The sequence below is a fragment of the Procambarus clarkii genome, chromosome 80 (assembly GCF_040958095.1).
Source record: "Procambarus clarkii isolate CNS0578487 chromosome 80, FALCON_Pclarkii_2.0, whole genome shotgun sequence".
NCBI classification, from domain to species: Eukaryota; Metazoa; Arthropoda; class Malacostraca; order Decapoda; family Cambaridae; genus Procambarus; species Procambarus clarkii.
In genome coordinates this window covers 14,835,949-14,855,859 of record NC_091229.1, presented here as the reverse complement: position 1 = coordinate 14,855,859, position 19,911 = coordinate 14,835,949, and the positions used below count along the sequence as shown (strand labels likewise).

The 19,911-nt window shown below is 45.8% G+C and overlaps 1 protein-coding gene across 1 annotated transcript in view; it reads right to left on the bottom strand.

Moving 5' to 3' along the window:
* LOC123746413 (tryptase-2) overlaps positions 1-19,911 on the bottom strand; it is a 108,911-nt gene that overhangs the window by 27,276 nt on the left and 61,724 nt on the right. Inside the window, exons 3-5 of the mRNA XM_045727949.2 lie at positions 18,725-18,916; positions 1,678-1,787; positions 896-1,014 (exon numbers count right to left, since the gene is read on the bottom strand). Of these exons, the coding sequence (XP_045583905.2) occupies positions 896-1,014; positions 1,678-1,787; positions 18,725-18,916 (421 nt within the window). The remainder of the gene's footprint in view (positions 1-895; positions 1,015-1,677; positions 1,788-18,724; positions 18,917-19,911) is intronic.

Sequence of the window (19,911 nt, the reverse complement as noted above, 5' to 3'; positions counted from 1 at the left end):
TATTTTTGTTGCCTGGTGTGGCACTTTCTCCAGCGCAGCTATGTCTTACAGAAGATGAGGTCTCCATGCTCAGAACACAGTAACCGAAAGAGGGGCGCACCAGAGATTTATACAATTGAATACTTACCTTCTTTTCCTTAAGTCAACAGCAAGCTTGATTATTCTTAGGGTTTGGTTAGCTTTTTTTCTGCTACTCCTTCCTGTTGTGAAACTTTCAGAGAGTGGTGGATTTTGACTCCAAGGTCCTTTTTTTTCGTCAATCAGCTGCGAGGTAATGTTAATTAGGTACTTGTGACGTGAATCGTTATGCATTACACGTAAGGTCTTGCATTTTTCGATATTAAAAAGCATTTGCCAGTCTTCTGACCATTTTTGGAATTCATGCTGATCTCTCTGGAAGGCTTCAACGTCATTTTCACTTCCCACTTGACCATAAATCTTCGTGAGCACTGATGGATTCTCAAGTTTACTCAAAGGGGCCCCGACTCACCACAGAGTCTTCTGACGGCCCCAGCAACGACCATACGACTGCAGCCCGCCCATGTCTAGGCGCGATCCCCCAACCTGTCCCGAAATCCGGATCGCCATAACAAGAACGACCCGTAAAAACCATAACTCTCCAGAGGTTGTCAAGCCTGGTTATCAGTACCAAAACAAACATATGAAAAATAGGATACGTTACAACATCTAAAAAAAAAATGACGAGTTACCGAGAATTAGTCTCACATTCCCTATAAATATGAAATTAACTCTCAGCAATCTGAAAAAGTTCAACTCATAATTTGGATATTACCATCATAAAATATAACTAATGTGTATCTGTCCCGCCAGAGGGGATCGAACCCAGGACTTCCCAATGACGAGTTGACAATGTAAAAAGAAACGATTGACTCACAGTATATGGCGGCCTCGAAGGAGGCAGTGGGCGGCTGTGAGGACGTAGTGAGGAGAAATGAGAGTTCCACCACAGTCGTACTGAACAGCCTTGTTCGGTAGTTTGGCCCCAACCAGCGCCTGTCCTTGGAGGTGGGGGGAAGGTGGAGGGCGGTCAAATTAAGTCACAAAATATATAATTATTTCTATGTGAATAATATTTATATAAAGTCACAGAATATATCAAATATATTGCTTATTAATTTATAATAAAGCAATTCTTTTGTTCTTGCTCTTTTTGTAAAATATTACTTTTTTGTTTTACCTTTATTATTAAATATTAAATTGATGGCATCTGTTGATGCCTGATTCAGAAGGAATCAGAACCCCGCCTCACCCCTGTCCCTCACTTAGGAGCGTGAGTATACACCTCTCAGTGTATACTCACCATATATACTCTATAGGGATAGCGTAGCTTAGGCTATAGGAATGCTGTAGCTTAGGTTATAGGGATAGCGTAGCTTAGGCTATAGGAAAACTGTAGCTTAGGCAATAGGGATAGCGTAGCTTAGGCTATAGGAAAACTGTAGCTTAGGCAATAGGGATAGCGTAGCTTAGGCTATAGGAAAACTGTAGCTTAGGCTATAGGGATAGCGTAGCTTAGGCTATAGGAATACTGTAGCTTAGGCTATAGGAATACTGTAGCTTAGGCTATAGGGATAGCGTAACTTAGGCCATTGGGACAGCGTAGCTTAGCCTACGGGGATAGCCTAGCTCTGTCAAATTCCTGTGACTAAGTCTTACCGTATGGGGAAACTCTCCCAGATTGGCGGCGACGCCTCCAATGATCAACGGTTTCTCGATGACGCAGTTGCCGTCTTGTTGACGTAGGTACCCGCTCCAGGCGTCACACACTGGGCCGGGAGACAGTCGTCAGTGTCACACTGCGGCAACACTGAGACAGCCGTCAGTGTCACACTGCGGCAACACTGAGACAGCCGTCAATGTCACACCGTGGCAACACTGAGATAGCCGTCAGTGTCACACTGCGGCAACACTGAGACAGCCGTCAGTGTCACACTGCGGCAACACTGAGACAGCCGTCAGTGTCACACTGCGGCAACACTGAGACAGCCGTCAGTGTCACACTGTGGCAACACTGAGACAGCCGTCAGTGTCACACTGTGGCAACACTGAGACAGCCGTCAGTGTCACACTGTGGCAACACTGAGACAGCCGTCAGTGTCACACTGAGACAGCCGTCAGTGTCACACTGTGGCAACACTGAGACAGCCGTCAGTGTCACACTGTGGCAACACTGAGACAGCCGTCAGTGTCACACTGCGGCAACACTGAGACAGCCGTCAATGTCACACTGCGGCAATACTAAGACAGTCGTCAGTGTCACACTGCGGCAACACTGAGACAGCCGTCAGTGTCACACTGCGGCAATACTAAGACAGCCGTCAGTGTCACACTGCGGCAACACTGAGACAGCCGTCAGTGTCACACTGGCAACACTGAGACAGCCGTCAGTGTCACACTGCGGCAACACTGAGACAGCCGTCAGTATCACACTGCGGCAACACTGAGACAGCCGTCAGTGTCACACTGCGGCAACACTGAGACAGCCGTCAGTGTCACACTGTGGCAACACTGAGACAGTCGTCAGTGTCACACTGTGGCAACACTGAGACAGTCGTCAGTGTCACACTGCGGCAATACTAAGACAGCCGTCAGTGTCACACTGTGGCAACACTGAGACAGCCGTCAGTGTCACACTGCGGCAACACTGAGACAGCCGTCAGTATCACACTGCGGCAACACTGAGACAGCCGTCAGTGTCACACTGCGGCAACACTGAGACAGCCGTCAGTGTCACAATACCAACTCTGTCTTTCAGATATAAATAATTTAACCACACTTCAGGTATCACAAAAAGACATATAATGTGGATATTGTTCAGAAGTCCAACCTCACACAAACACGCCCTTCAGACACTCAAATGTTCGAACTGTGAGACTGACCACGACATTAAATCCAAAAACTGTCTTTCCTTCCTTCAAAGCAGCAAAACCCACCGGTAGGCCCAACTAAAGTAAAATCGAACTAAAACAACACCCTGAGGCGTAGACATGGAGGATGGAAGACGATGAGTCACATTAATGTGGCTGAAGATATGATACAAACCCACACAACTGAAGATCATGAGAAGACGACGTTTCGGTCCGTCCTGGATCATTATCAAGTTGTCTGTGGTCACTCACGACTTGATAATCTCCAGGACGGACCGGAACGTCGTCATCTCATCATCTTCTGGTGTGTGGTGTATTATGACAATGGAACTGATACTGGACCAAGTAATAAATAATTAAATAAATAACAAAATAAACACAATCCATCACCCATGTTGACTTATCACTTTGACAGCCACAACAAAATAAAATCCTTTGGAGGTGTGTGTCAAGTTCTCTCTTGAACACTGTGAGGGGTCGGCCAGTTATGTCCCTTATGTGTAGTGGAAGCGTGTTGAACAGTCTCGGGCCTCTGATATTGATAGTTCTCTCTTGAACACTGTGAGGGGTCGGCCAGTTATGTCCCTTATGTGTAGTGGAAGCGTGTTGAACAGTCTCGGGCCTCTGATGTTGATAGTTCTCTCTTGAACACTGTGAGGGGTCGGCCAGTTATGTCCCTTATGTGTAGTGGAAGCGTGTTGAACAGTCTCGGGCCTCTGATGTTGATAGTTCTCTCTTGAACACTGTGAGGGGTCGGCCAGTTATGTCCCTTATGTGTAGCGGAAGCGTGTTGAACAGTCTCGGGCCTCTGATGTTGATAGTTCTCTCTTGAACACTGTGAGGGGTCGGCCAGTCATGTCCCTTATGTGTAGTGGAAGCGTGTTGAACAGTCTCGGGCCTCTGATGTTGATAGTTCTCTCTTGAACACTGTGAGGGGTCGGCCAGTTATGTCCCTTATGTGTAGCGGAAGCGTGTTGAACAGTCTCGGGCCTCTGATGTTGATAGTTCTCTCTTGAACACTGTGAGGGGTCGGCCAGTTATGTCCCTTATGTGTAGTGGAAGCGTGTTGAACAGTCTCGGGCCTCTGATGTTGATAGTTCTCTCTTAAACACTGTGAGGGGTCGGCCAGTTATGCCCCTTATGTGTAGTGGAAGCGTGTTGAACAGTCTCGGGCCTCTGATGTTGATAGTTCTCTCTTGAACACTGTGAGGGGTCGGCCAGTTATGTCCCTTATGTGTAGTGGAAGCGTGTTGAACAGTCTCGGGTCTCTGATGTTGATAGTTCTCTCTTGAACACTGTGAGGGGTCGGCCAGTTATGTCCCTTATGTGTAGTGGAAGCGTGTTGAACAGTCTCGGGCCTCTGATGTTGATAGTTCTCTCTTGAACACTGTGAGGGGTCGGCCAGTTATGCCCCTTATGTGTAGTGGAAGCGTGTTGAACAGTCTCGGGCCTCTGATGTTGATAGTTCTCTCTTGAACACTGTGAGGGGTCGGCCAGTTATGTCCCTTATGTGTAGTGGAAGCGTGTTGAACAGTCTCGGGCCTCTGATGTTGATAGTTCTCTCTTGAACACTGTGAGGGGTCGGCCAGTTATGTCCCTTATGTGTAGTGGAAGCGTGTTGAACAGTCTCGGGCCTCTGATGTTGATAGTTCTCTCTTGAACACTGTGAGGGGTCGGCCAGTTATGTCCCTTATGTGTAGTGGAAGCGTGTTGAACAGTCTCGGGCCTCTGATGTTGATAGAGTTCTCTCTCAGAGTACCTGTTGCACCTCGGTAGTGGTCGTGGGCATGGTGGTGAGGGTAGTAGTGGTGATGGTAGTGGTCGTGGGCATGGTGGTGATGGTAGTAGTGGTGGTGGTAGTGGTCGTGGGCATGGTGGTGATGGTAGTAGTGGTGGTAAAGGTCGTGGGCATGGTGGTAATGGTAGTAGTGGTGGTGGTAGTGGTCGTAGGCATGGTGGTGATGGTAGTAGTGATGGTGGTAGTGATCGTGGGCATGGTGGTGATGGTAGTAGTGGTGGTGGTAGTGGTGGTGGTAGTGGTCGTGGGCATGGTGGTGATGGTAGTAGTGGTGATGGTAGTGGTCGTGGGCATGGTAGTGGTTGTTGGATATTTCCAACACCGAATACAACACTGTTGTATTCTCATTACTTATTACTAACTCTACTAATTATTGTAGTAAGTAAAATTAACAACACGTAGAATTCTCATGTACTAATAATTTCATCTGTGCAGTAGGCTAGAATTCTCACGTCACCCGACGCCAGTATTGCGTCAGATTTCATTACAATAAACACATTATATCCAATGTATCTGAGAATTAAATTCGATTCTCTATAACTAAGGCATTCTGTATGATAATTAATTACAGATGAATTGACCTCCAACTAAAAGCCGAATAGAGCGTTGGAGTCATAGCGATTATCTAGTAATAAAAGTTAACGTCACCAGTGAATGCCATGGGGAGACATTAATTCCTCTCCCTTTTATATTTACTATCTCTAAATTGGCAAATAATAATATTTCCCTCTTCTCAATAATAAACCCGTCCAGTCTTCAACATTTCAAGCGTAAATGCGAGAAATATTAATGTTCGTGACAATAATTTGTTTAATGAACGCGGGACGCGGCGTGGGGTAGAGGAGGCTTGCCAGTACACGTGGAGAGCAGCTCTGAAGCAGACCTACTCGTACCGTACTCACGAGGAGACGCCATTGCCCAGCCATCAGGGTAGACGTTATCCATCCTCAGATGAAAGTCGCCACTGTGAGGCGTGAATAACCTTGCAGATAATATCTTCAACTGGTGCTGGTGTCATATAAGGAACCCTTTTAACCTGGTTCTTGACTACACGTGACCGGCCAGTGAAGCGCGCCACTATCCAGGAAAGGCTAAGCCAGAGCCTGGGGACGCGAATTTCGGCAATTTTAAAACTTATACAGTGCCCATATTAGCTAAGTATATTCTCTTTATTTGATGCATCTTGTAAAGTGTTTTGTAGTAGCTGGGTGATTGACCGTTACGACGCATGATAACATCAAACAACAGGTTATTAATTTTATCACCTGTAATTCTTAAATTCTTGAATATAGAGATTCAGTAGTTTAATTAGTTGCTACTGTAAATATTTGTCTTGCAGCGCGTGAGAAGAATTCTCCCTGCCGCCTTCCCCCATGTTAATCCATCCCATTCGTCAGCCAGCCGAGTCCAGGGAATTAGAGGAAGCGTCGTGGCTTACATAAAGGAATCGTCTTTAAGCTAAGATTCTTTGTATTCATTCATGAACTTCTTGAAATTACTTACATGCAGAATTTCTTAGGATTAACATGTGTTTATTGTGACTCTCATTACTATACTTATAATCTATGTTCCCATTCATGGTAATGACATTAGTTTCACTATAATTCATAGGATTAGATTATTATTATTTGGATTAGTGAACGAACCACACTAGTTCCTGGACGTACTTACCTCCAGTAATAACCCCCCAATGTAGGTGTTTGAGGGTTTGATTCATTTAATTATACAGCCCATTAATTATTTCTATGATCATATTCTCTAGTATTTTATCCATAGTTACTGGTTCATCTAGGAATTGTCTAATGATCAGAAATTCTCAGTTTCCCTCTTTACTATAAAAGCGGGTGGTCCTTCGTAATTTAATTTACTACATTAATATTTAAATAATCAGATTCAAGCCCCAAATGTCCCACAGTGGTGGTGGTAGTGGTCGTGGGCATGGTGGTGATGGTAGTAGTGGTGGTGATCGTGGGCATGGTGGTGATGGTAGTAGTAGTGGTGGTAGTGGTCGTGGGCATGGTGGTGATGGTAGTAGTGGTGGTGGTAGTGGTCGTGGGCATGGTGGTGATGGTAGTAGTGGTGGTGGTAGTGGTCGTGGGCATGGTGGTGATGGTAGTAGTGGTGGTAAAGGTCGTGGGCATGGTGGTAATGGTAGTAGTGGTGGTGGTAGTGGTCGTAGGCATGGTGGTGATGGTAGTAGTGGTGGTGGGCCTTGTGGTGATGGTAGTAGTGGTGGTTGTAGTGGTGGTGGGCATGGTGGTGATGGTAGTAGTGGTGGTGGGCCTTGTGGTGATGGTAGTAGTGGTGGTTGTAGTGGTGGTGGGCATGGTGGTGATGGTAGTAGTGGTGGTAGTGGTGGTGGGCATGGTGGTGATGGTAGTAGTGGTGGTGGGCCTTGTGGTGATGGTAGTAGTGGTGGTTGTAGTGGTGGTGGGCATGGTGGTGATGGTAGTAGTGGTGGTGGGCCTTGTGGTGATGGTAGTAGTGGTGGTTGTAGTGGTGGTGGGCATGGTGGTGATGGTAGTAGTGGTGGTAGGGGTCGTGGGCATGGTGGTGGTGGTAGTGGTCGTGGGCATGGTGGTGAGGGTAGTAGTGGTGGTGGTAGTGGTCGTGGGCATGGTGGTGAGGGTAGTAGTGGTGGTGGTAGTGGTCGTGGGCATGGTGTAACACTGTAAAGGTGTTTGGCTTAGTTTTATTTAATGCATACATAGAGTACATGAGTCACAGACAAGGATTTGACAGGCGCCATTCTGGCGGCCTGAATCTCACACCTCTAAGTGTTAATGACCACCAAGTGACCTGAGGTCAGATCATGCGAATTTCACCTTGCTTCCGCTAATCTTATAATTGGAGCCTGGTAGCCTTCAAACATGCCGACGTTTAAAGAGTGGCTTGGTAGAGTGCCTGAGGCTATCTACTTGTGGGCGGAGTTAGTTACTAGGTTCCCCAATATATACTCGGAGAGCAGAGCATTAAGGAAAGAACAGCAGCCAGCAGAGGAGAGAAGACGGCCTAGCAGGGAGGCTGTCGGCCGGCAGGGCGGGACAGTCTCTGTCAACTACAGACCTTCCCCCCCCCCCTCTCAATCCAGCTATAGGCAGACACTTGATGAGTTGAACATTAAGGTGACTTGGTCGTGTTTACATATGTTGTGTGATGATCAGGGGCAGTCAGTTGTAGGGTTCTCAAATTCTTGGATGATGGCTCACTTTGAATATTAATCTTTAACATTTTAATTGGATTGCTTAAGTTATGATATTTATCATGAAAAATATAATTGTTGAATTTATTATTTAAATGGTCTTTCACTTTGTTCCCTAGAGTTTTGAGTTGAGGTGAGAAAGCCTCTGTGATTACTGGTTTCATGATTTAATGAGTACATGATAAAGATGGGACATACTAATAATGACCTCTTGATAACATCTTTTGTGAATATTGTGATACAGACAAGTTCCATTCCTTGTCTTGTATGTAATGGTCTTGAATGGATGGTGGCAGCATTTCGTCTTCTACTATCTATTCTTATACTTCTACTATCTACTCTTCTACTTCTACCTACCTACACCTCTCCCTCCACCCCTCTCCAGACTCTCACTTTCAACTAATGACCCTCCTCGCTCCTCCCACCTCTCTACCTCTCTCACCCCAAACCCTCACTAATTACTTCACTATTCATTTCTTTCCTTTCGTTTTCTCTTATACGTTTGTGGCAGTGAAATTTATTTATGCATATACAAGAATGTACATAAGGAATGTGAGGATACAAATATGGTAATTACAGTCTTGTAAAGCCACTAGCACGCGCAGCGTTTCGGGCAGGTCCTTAATCTAAGAAAATTTTAAGGAGGTAAATACTTGCAAAATTATAGACAAAAAATGATAACAGATTACATGAAATGAAAAAAAGATGAGAGAAAATTGTAGGTACAGTATATTAAAGCACATAGGTAGCTAAGATTGATTGCAATGACAGCTTGAATGGTAGTTGACAAAAATTGGTAGTCACAATACAGCATATGGCTAGCACATAAAAGAAGACAGCAATGAACACAATGATAAGGTTGTTTGATATTACATAAAAATTAGGAGATTGGGTAACACTAGGTACAGAGCAAATTTAAAGCTCAGTGTAGGAAACTAAGAAGATGAAGTTAGGTACTTTTTGGTTTTGCTTTTAAATAAGGCAAAAGTTTTAAAGTTTTTCAATTCACTAGGGAGTGAGTTCCATAGACTAGGTCCCTTAATTTGCATAGAGTGTTTACACAGATTAAGTTTGACCCTGGGGATATCAAAGAGATATTTATTTCTGGTGTGGTGATAATGGGTCCTATTACATCTGTCCAGGGAGAGTTTCAGAGCATGGTTTGCATTTAAGAACAGGGTTTTGTAAATGTAGTTGACACAAGAGAATGTGTGGAGGGAGTTAATATTTAGCAAGTTTAGGGATTTAAACAAGGGAGCTGAGTGTTGTCTGAAAGCTGAGTTAGTTATCATTCTGATAGCAGATTTTTGCTGTGTGATGATGGGCTTAAGGTGGTTTGCAGTGGTAGACCCCCATGCACAGATACCATAATTAAGATAGGGGTAGATTAGTGCATAATATAGTGAGAGGAGAGCAGAGTTAGGAACATAATATCTGATTTTGGAGAGTATACCAACTGTCTTAGAGACTTTCTTAGTTATGTGTTGAATGTGGGTGCTGAAGTTGAGTCTCTTGTCTAGGAATAGGCCAAGAAACTTGCCATCATCTTTATTACTGATGTTAATGTTGTCTATCTGTAGCTGAATTGCATTTGATGATTTGCTTCCAAATAAGATGTAGTAGGTCTTTTCGATGTTTAATGTTAGTTTGTTCGTTGACATCCATAAGTGGACTTTTTTTAATTCATTATTCACAACATTATTTAGTGTATGTGGGTTGAGGTTTGAATAGATAAGAGTAGTATCGTCAGCAAACAGTATAGGTTTGAGAATATTAGAGACATTAGGCAGATCGTTTATATATATAAGAAATAGAAGAGGTCCTAAGATGCTGCCCTGTGGCACTCCAACGGTAATTGGTAGAGAGGAAGAAGTTGTATCATTGATGGTTACATATTGGTGTCTGTCACTAAGATAGGATCGGATGTAGTCAAGGGCAAGGCCTCGGATTCCATAATGCTGGAGTTTAAGTAAGAGGTAGTTGTGATTAACAGTATCAAAGGCTTTTCTTAGGTCAATGAAGAGTCCAATCGGAAACTCATTTTTGTCAAGGGCTGAGTAGATAACGTCAAGGAGACTAATGATTGTGACAGTGACAGACACCAATATGTAACCATCAATGATACAACTTCTTCCACTCTACCAATTACCGTTGGAGTGCCACAGGGCAGCATCTTAGGACCTCTTCTATTTCTTATATATATATATATATATAAACGATCTGCCTAATGTCTCTAATATTCTCAAACCTATATTGTTTGCTGACGATACTACCCTTATCTATTCAAACCTCAACCCACATACACTAAATAATGTTGTGAATAGTAAATTAAAAAAAGTCCACTTATGGATGTCAACGAACAAACTAACATTAAACATCGAAAAGACTTACTACATCTTATTTGGAAGCAAATCATCAAATGCAATTCAGCTACAGATAGACAACATTAAAATCAGTAATAAAAATGATGGCAAGTTTCTTGGCCTATTCCTAGACAAAAGACTCAACTTCAGCACCCACATTCAACACATAAGTAAGAAAGTCTCTGAGACAGTTGGTATACTCTCCAAAATCAGATATTATGTTCCTAACTCTGCCCTCCTCTCACTATATTATGCACTAATCTACCCCTATCTTAATTATGGTATCTGTGCATGGGGGTCTACCACTGCAAACCACCTTAAGCCCATCATCACACAGCAAAAATCTGCTATCAGAATAATAACTAACTCTGCTTTCAGACAACACTCAGCTCCCTTGTTTAAATCCCTAAACTTGCTAAATATTAACTCCCTCCACACATTCTCTTGTGTCAACTACATTTACAAAACCCTGTTCTTAAATGCAAACCATGCTCTGAAACTCTCCCTGGACAGATGTAATAGGACCCATTATCACCACACCAGAAACAAATATCTCTTTGATATCCCCAGGGTCAAACTTAATCTGTGTAAACACTCTATGCAAATTAAGGGACCTAGTCTATGGAACTCACTCCCTAGTGAATTGAAAAACTGTAAAACTTTTGCCTTATTTAAAAGCAAAACCAAAAAGTACCTAATTTCATCTTCTTAGTTTCCTACACTGAGCTTTAAATTTGCTCTGTAACTAGTGTTACCCAATCTCCTAATTTTTATGTAGTATCAAACAACCTTATCATTGTGATCATTGCTGTCTTCTTTTATGTGCTAACCATATGCTTTATTGTGACTACCAATTTTTGTCAACTACCATTCAAGCTGTCATTGCAATCAATCTTAGCTACCTATGTGCTTTAATATACTGTACCTACAATTTTCTCTCATCTTTTTTTCATTCCATGTAACTGTTATCAATTTTTGTCTATAAAATTTGCAAGTATTTACCTCCTTAAAATTTTCTTAGATTAAGGACCTGCCCGAAACGCTGCGCGTACTAGTGGCTTTACAAGACTGTAATTACCATATTATGTATCCTCACATTCCCAATGTACATTCTTGTATATGCATAAATAAATAAAATAAATAAATAAATAAATAAATAAGATTGCATCGTTGGTGCTCTTTTGGGACCGGAAGCCAAACTGGCAGGGGCTGAGTATGTCGAATTTTACGAGGTAGGAATAGAGCTGTTTGTAAATAATTTTTTCAAATATTTTTGATAGAATGGGTAGATTTGATATTGGTCTATAATTGTTTATGTCCGCCGGATTGCCTCCTTTATGGACTGGCGTTACTCTTGCTTTTTTGAGGATATCAGGGAAGGTGTGACACTCTATAGATTTGTTGAACAGTAGTGCTATGGGTGGGGCAAGGGCATGGGAGGCTCTCTTGTACACAATGGACGGAATTTCACTGGTGTTCCCTGCCTTGGTTTTTAGAGAATGTATGATGGACACAACATCTGCCGGGCTGATTGGTGAAAGGAGAAGAGAGTTTGGATAGCTGCCTGAGAGATATGTGTTAATATGTGTCTGAGTCTGTGGGATTTTACTGGCAAGATTAGCACCAACCGATGAAAAGAAACTATTAAATTCATTTGCCATTTCTAAATCAGTTGACGGTATATCCCCATCCTTGTAGAGTTTTATTTGGTTATGTGAGTGTTGTTTAGTTCCTAGGATACTAGAGATAGTTTTCCAAGTGTTTTTCATGTTGCCTTTTGCTTCATTGAATCTATTCACATAATATGCAAGTTTTGCCTTTCTTATGATACTGGTAAGCATTGATGAGTACCTCTCACTAGATAGAAATGCACTCTAGAGTTCTCTCTAGAGTTTCGGGTAGCTGATCAAGTTACGGCGCCTTGTAGTCTTAGCACCTAGGTAGTTAAATACCTAGGTTACATGGTGTTGAACGAGAGAGGTTGCCTTAGGTACTCTGGGAGTGCTCTAGAATAGTTAGCTAACTGGGGACGGGATAACGGACTAGAGAGAGCTGTTTCCCCCGGCCTCGTTAGTTAACGGGGGGGTGGAATAATGGACAAGATAGAGTTATTTCCCCCACCCCCGTTACAATGGTGGTGGTGGTAGTGGTCGTGGGCATGGTGGTGGTGGTAGTGGTCGTGGGCATGGTGGTGGTGGTGGTAGTGGTCGTGGGCATGGTGGTGGTGGTAGTGGTCGTGAGCATGGTGGTGGTGGTAGTGGTCGTGGGCATGGTGGTGGTGGTAGTGGTGGTGGGCATGGTGGTGGTGGTAGTGGTCGTGGGCATGGTGGTGATGGTAGTGGTGGTGGGCATGGTGGTGGTGGTGGTAGTGGTCGTGGGCATGGGGGTGGTGGTAGTGGTCGTGGGCATGGTGGTGATGGTAGCGATCGTGGGCATGGTGGTGGTGGTAGTGGTCGTGGGCATGGTGGTGGTGGTAGTGGTCGTGAGCATGGTGGTGGTGGTAGTGGTCGTGGGCATGGTGGTGGTGGTAGTGGTCGTGGGCATGGTGGTGATGGTAGGGATCGTGGGCATGGTGGTGATGGTAGTGGTCGTGGGCATGGTGGTGATGGTAGTGGTCGTGGGCATGGTGGTGATGGTAGTGGTCGTGGGCATGGTGGTGATGGTAGTGGTCGTGGGCATGGTGGTGATGGTAGTTGTGGTGGTGGTAGTGGTGGTGGGCATGGTGGTGATGGTAGTAGTGGTGGTGGTAGTGGTGGTGGGCATGGTGGTGATGGTAGTAGTAGTGGTGGTGGGCATGGTGGTGATGGTAGTAGTAGTGGTCGTGGGCATGGTGGTGATGGTAGTAGCAGTGGTGGTGGTCGTGGGCATGGTGGTGATGGTAGTAGCAGTGGTGGTGGTCGTGGGCATGGTGGTGATGGTAGGGGTCGTGGGCATGGTGGTGATGGTAGTAGTAGTGGTGGTGGTCGTGGGCATGGTGGTGATGGTAGTAGTAGTGGTGGTGGTCGTGAGCATGGTGGTGATGGTAGTAGTAGTGGTGGTGGTCGTGGGCATGGTGGTGATGGTAGTAGTAGTGGTGGTGGTCGTGGGCATGGTGGTGATGGTAGTAGCAGTGGTGGTGGTCGTGGGCATGGTGGTGATGGTAGGGGTCGTGGGCATGGTGGTGATGGTAGTAGTAGTGGTGGTGGTCGTGGGCATGGTGGTGATGGTAGTAGTAGTGGTGGTGGTCGTGAGCATGGTGGTGATGGTAGTAGTAGTGGTGGTGGTCGAGGGCATGGTGGTGATGGTAGTAGTAGTGGTGGTGGTCGTGGGCATGGTGGTGATGGTAGTAGTAGTGGTGGTGGTCGTGGGCATGGTGGTGATGGTAGTAGTAGTGGTGGTGGTCGTGGGCATGGTGGTGATGGTAGTAGTAGTGGTGGTGATCGTGGGCATGGTGGTGATGGTAGTAGTAGTGGTGGTGGTCGTGGGCATGGTGGTGATGGTAGTAGTAGTGGTGGTGGTCGTGGGCATGGTGGTGATGGTAGTAGTAGTGGTGGTGGTCGTGGGCATGGTGGTGATGGTAGTAGTAGTGGTGGTGGTCGTGGGCATGGTGGTGATGGTAGTAGTAGTGGTGGTGGTCGTGGGCATGGTGGTGATGGTAGTAGTAGTGGTGGTGGTCGTGGGCATGGTGGTGATGGTAGTAGTAGTGGTGGTGGTCGTGGGCATGGTGGTGATGGTAGGGGTCGTGGGCATGGTGGTGATGGTAGTAGTAGTGGTGGTGGTCGTGGGCATGGTGGTGATGGTAGTAGTAGTGGTGGTGGTCGTGGGCATGGTGGTGATGGTAGTAGCAGTGGTGGTGGTCGTGGGCATGGTGGTGATGGTAGGGGTCGTGGGCATGGTGGTGTAAAGTAACTTGTTGGGCTGGGAATTGGCAGCAGATTTGACCACACGAGTGTTACGTTCAGCAACACTTCCTGAGGCTGCGATAATATCTGGTTCACTTGCACGGAGAGAGAGAGAGAGAGAGAGCGAGAGAGAGAGAGAGAGAGAGAGAGAGAGAGAGAGAGAGAGAGAGAGAGAGAGAGAGAGAGAGAGAGAGAGAGAGAGAGAGAGAGAGCGAGAGAGAGAGAGAGCGAGAGAGAGAGAGCGAGAGAGAGAGAGCGAGAGAGAGAGAGAGAGAGAGAGAGAGAGAGAGAGAGAGAGAGAGAGAGAGAGAGAGAGAGAGAGAGAGAGAGAGAGAGAGAGAGAGAGAGAGAGAGAGAGAGAGAGAGAGAGGGGGGGGGGGGGGAGGAGGGGGGGAGACCCGACAGAGACAAAAAAAGACAGACAGAGGGACAGAAACAGAAAGAACTGGACGACCCGAGACTGTTACATATGCAGAGCAGCTGGCTTCAGCCTTACCAGCCCTGCCTGCCTGGCTCACGGTAGATGTCCCTCGTGCGATGCAGTTCTGGGTCCCAACAGGATGACTCGGTCAGTGGTCAGTAGTCGTGGTGGTTCAACAGCGTCACTGCTGCCAGTCACAGGTCAAATTCCTGTGGAATTAATCTTAACAAACTACAGCAGTCCTTGATCGCTATCGGTTACTGAGCAGTCGACAATATGGCTACCGGAAAAAGTCACTCAACCGCTGATTTGTTGAACTTTACCAAAAGTGACATCAGTCGCGGGTTGAATTCAAGATCAGTCGTGTTGTTGCATTGGACATTGCAGATGTTTGCGACCGTGTATGGCACCAGGGGCTGCTGACTGTAGGTTCCAGTCACTTGGGACACTCGGTAGTGTAACTGTCCAGTTGTGGTAGAATGTCCACTTCAAGTATGTGGTAATCCTCATTCCTGAATCTCTAGCCTATTTTGATGGCTACATTCTAACCTGTACATATACAAGAGAGGAAATGCCGACTGCTACAAGGCTCATTAATCACAAATGCACCAGTTTCTTTCACGAGTGGATAATGACAGGTTACACATTTGGGCAGAGAAAACACACATGATGATTATACCCACACTGCATCTTGTATCACTCTCACATGATGATTATACCCACACTGCATCTTGTATCACTCTCACATGATGATCCTTTTGGAGGATCCTACAATCCTCATCTGTCACAACTCTTCTCATCACCTTTTCGTCATCCACGAACATGGACATGTAGGACTCTACTCCTTTAAACATGTCGTTAACATATATTAGAAATAGAATTGGTCCCAGCACCGATCCTTGAGGTACTCCACTCATTACTGTTCGCCAGTCCGACTTCTCGCCTCTTACCGTAGCTCTTTGACTCCTTAACGTTACATAGTTCCTTACCCATGCTAGGGCCTTTCTTCCCACCCCCGCCTGCCTCTCGAGTTTGAATAGCAGCCTCATGTGCGGTAATGTATCAAAGGCTTTCTGGCAGTTCAGAAATATGCAATCTGCCCAACCTTCTCTGTCCTGTCTTATCCTCATTATTTTATCATAGAATTCCAAAAGGTTTGTTAGGCAATATTTCCCCTTCCAGAACCCATGTTGATGTTTGTTTACAAACCTAACGTTCTCCAGGTGTGCAACAGTCTTAACCTAATTATTCTTTCAAGTATCTTACAGGGGATGCTTGTCAGTGATACAGGTCTATAGTTAAGTGCCTCCTCCCTATCACCTTTCTTGAAAATCGGTACAACATTTGCCCTCTTCCAGTAATCGGGCAATTCTCCCGACATAAGTAATTCATTAAAGATCCTTGCCAGAGGCGCGCTGAGGACCTGCGCTGCCTCTTTTAGTATCCACGGGGATACTTAGCCTGGTCCAACCACTTTAGTTGCATCCAGTGTTGTCAACTGTTTCATGACCTCCTCTGCTGTCACCTCTATATCTGATAATCTTTCATCTAGGGTAATCTCTTCTAACAATGGGATCTGCTCAGACTCGGTTGTGAACACTCCACAGAAACTGGCATTTAGTGCATGTGTGTGTGTGTGTGTGTGTGTGTGTGTGTGTGTGTGTGTGTGTGTGTGTGTGTGTGTGTGTGTGTGTGTGTGTGTGTGTTTACTAGTTGTGTTTTTACGGGGGTTGAGCTTTGCTCTTTCGGCCCGCCTCTCAACTGTCAATCAACTGTTTTACTAACTACTTTTTTTTTTCCACACCACACACACACACACCAGGAAGCAGCCCGTGACAGCTGACTAACTCCCAGGTACCTATTTACTGCTAGGTAACAGGGGCATTCAGGGTGAAAGAAACTTTGCCCATTTGTTTCTGCCTCGTGCGGGAATCGAACCCGCGCCACAGAATTACGAATCCTGCGCGCTATCCACCAGGCTACGAGGCCCCTAACGAGGCTGTGTGTGTGTGTGTGTGTGTGTGTGTGTGTGTGTGTGTGTGTGTGTGTGTGTGTGTGTGTGTGTGTGTGTGTGTGTGTGTGTGTGTGTGTACTCGGCTATTTGTACTCACCTATTTGTGCTTGCAGGGGTTGAGCTTTGGCTCTTTGGTCCCACCTCTCAACTGTCAATCAACTGGTGTACAAGTCCCTGAGCCTATTGGGCTCTATCATATCTACATTTAAAACTATATGGAATCAGCCTCCACCACATCACTGCCTAATGCATTCCATCTGTTAACTACTCTGACACTGAAAAAGTTCCTTCTTACATCCCTGTGGCTCATGTGGGTACTCAGTTTCCACCTGTGTCCCCGTATCCTTGTTTACCCGGTCGATTCCCCTGAGGATTTTGTAGGTTGTGATCATGTCCCCCTTTACTCTTCTGTCTTCCAGTGTCGTAAGGTGCATTTCCCGCAATGTGTGTGTGTGTGTGTGTGTGTGTGTGTGTGTGTGTGTGTGTGTGTGTGTGTGTGTGTGTGTGTGTGTGTGTGTGTGTGTGTGTGTGTGTTCATTAGGCATGTATCAAGGTCCTCCTATGGTCGACCTAGTGACCCTCCCCAGGATGCAACCCACAACAGTTGCGTAACTCCCGGGTACCTATTTACTGCTAGTGTGAACAGTGGCATTATTTGTTCCTACCGGGATTCGAACACGGGATCCCCGACTCTAGAACGAACCCGACTGCAATATTAGAAGGACTGGTTAAAAATTTACACAAGAAAATAAAATCACATGAGACCAGGAGGCATGGCAGGAATTGCAAAATAGTCCCGGCGAAAAACAGAGGTGCAATAGGTACGCTGAGAGAGAACTCTGTCAACATCAGAGGCCCGAGACTGTTCAACACTCTCCCTCTAAACCTGAGACGTACAACTCATCAACCTCTCGTGGTGTTCAAAAGAGAACTTGGAATATGCTTTCAAATGATACCTGATCAACGAGGCTGAGACTCATTCATCAGGTTGGAAGCAGTTACATCTAACAACCTGGTTGACCAGGTCATCAAACAGGAGGCCGGACCGGAGAGACCGGACCGCGGGGACATTGATCCTCGGAGTCAACGCAAGGTAATGCAGCAAAGATGGTCAGAGTGATGAAGATAGTGTGTAATGAAAATTTGGCCTCCAACACCCGAGCAACGCCAACTTACCCATTCTGGTATTATCATACACTACATGGGGTACCCGGCGGTGCCCGGGACGATCTCAAAAGACTGTGTCATTGAAGAGTTCGGGGTCCAGGTCTCCACAACGCGGATACCTAAAGGTCGTGTCATGGGAGCCGACACAGGCGAGCGTATGACTGTACATGCTCTATAATATAGCTGACTCTGCCAACCTCCTTACGCTAATTTAACGGGGGAGGGCGCTATGGGAGCCAGCCCCTTTTTAATAGGAGCAATGGGGGGCCGATGCCAGCCCGCCCATGTTAGTCACTTACCCTATATTAGTCACCATGCTAATTTGGGTGAAGCTAGCCCAAAGCGTCTAACTTCCAACCATGCACAGACATTCTCTCTTATAGATATAGATTAGAATTTGGTACAGTTAGACCTAAGTTAGATTTGGTTAGGATTTCAGGTTCTGTTGGCAATTATTTGCCCAAAATGCTGTGCGTATTAGTGGCTTTAGGTATTGTATGTACTAACTCTATCTATAAATCCAACATTATGTGTGTAACTCATCTTCTATGTATGTACTTTTACCTGAATAAACACTTGAATTTGAATTTATACATGAGTGACGTACTGGACGTCATTCCGTCCAGTACGTTCATTCTAGAACTGGAAAGTATAAAATTCATCTTGTCATTGGTTGTCTGCTGAATAAGTCAAAAACTGCATTAACTAGGTCAAAATTGTCAGTATTTAGCTTATTGCTTGAGCTGGAGGATGGGTTGCCAGATGGACGAGCACAGCCCGAGGACTGGTTGAGTGACAGGAGCTCACCCAAACGATAATAAATACTCATGCTCCACAGCGACGCTCCAGTATCACCTCAATCAGTGGCGTTCTCAAACACTCGTTCACTATAGCGACGTTCCACAGCCTCCTTCTCCAACAAACATTCCATACACTCATTCACTAGCGATATTCCACAGACAGGTGTACGGAAAGACGTCCATAACTCACGCTCTCTGGCCACGAGGTGGGGCTTCCTGCAGCAGACGTAGATGGTGCTGAGGTGTGGTCGACAGAGCTCCACCACCCCCTCCCGGCGGACCACGCCCCCGTCCTCCAGACACGCCTGCACCTCCTCGCACCTCCCCACCACGCCCCCGCCCATCACGCACTCCTCTCCTGGCTCCCCGTCACCTTGCCAAACTGCAGGTACCGGAGATCACACTAGGAGTTACTGGGTGTGGACACACAACACAGGAATTCTTGGGAAAGGGATTATATAACAGGAAATGAAAAATACCTGAACATTTTATGTGGATAAAGGTATTAACCCGTCCTCAGACAACCCGTTCTCAGACAACCCGTCCTCAGACAACCCGTCCTCAGACAACCCGTCCTCACACTTGGTTGTTCAAAGCAACGGCCGTCCTTCTTGAGATGGTTATCGTGAGATGATTTCGGGGCTTTAGTGTCCCCGCGGCCCGGTCCTCGACCAGGCCTCCACCCCCAGGAAGCAGCCCGTGACAGCTGACTAACACCCAGGTACCTATTTTACTGCTAGGTAACAGGGGCATAGGGTGAAAGAAACTCTGCCCATTGTTTCTCGCCGGCGCCTGGGATCGAACCCGGGACCACAGGAACACAAGTCCAATGTGCTGTCCGCTCGGCCGACCGGCCCCTCCTCAGACGCATTCATCAATTTTAACATACTGTGTATTAAACATTGGTTTGTTCTCATATATGAATTAATATTCTTATACATAAAAATTCTATGTATAGGTAGGTGTAGGTTAGGTTAGGTGTTTAGGTTCTGTTGGCGATTATTTGCCAACAGAACAGAAATTATTTGATTATTTGCGATTATTCTGTTTCGGCGATTGCCTGAAACGCTATATGCGTATTAGTGGCTTTAGGTATTGTATGTACTAGCTCTATCTATAAATCCAACAGTATGTTTGGTTCTGTTGGGGATTATTTTCATTTGTAGTACGTGGGTGAAGCATTTACAGCGTTGTGGTTCGAACAAAATTCGTCAGTGAAGCACTTGTTCCGGAAGTGTTCGAACGAAATCAGTTGTGAGTCGTGTGCCAGCCCGTCCTCCAAACAAAGATCCAAAAGTGATTCCATGCACCCGCCAAACCCCCTGTTTATGAATGAAAAGCGGTTTACACACGACTCACAACTGCTGATATTCGAAC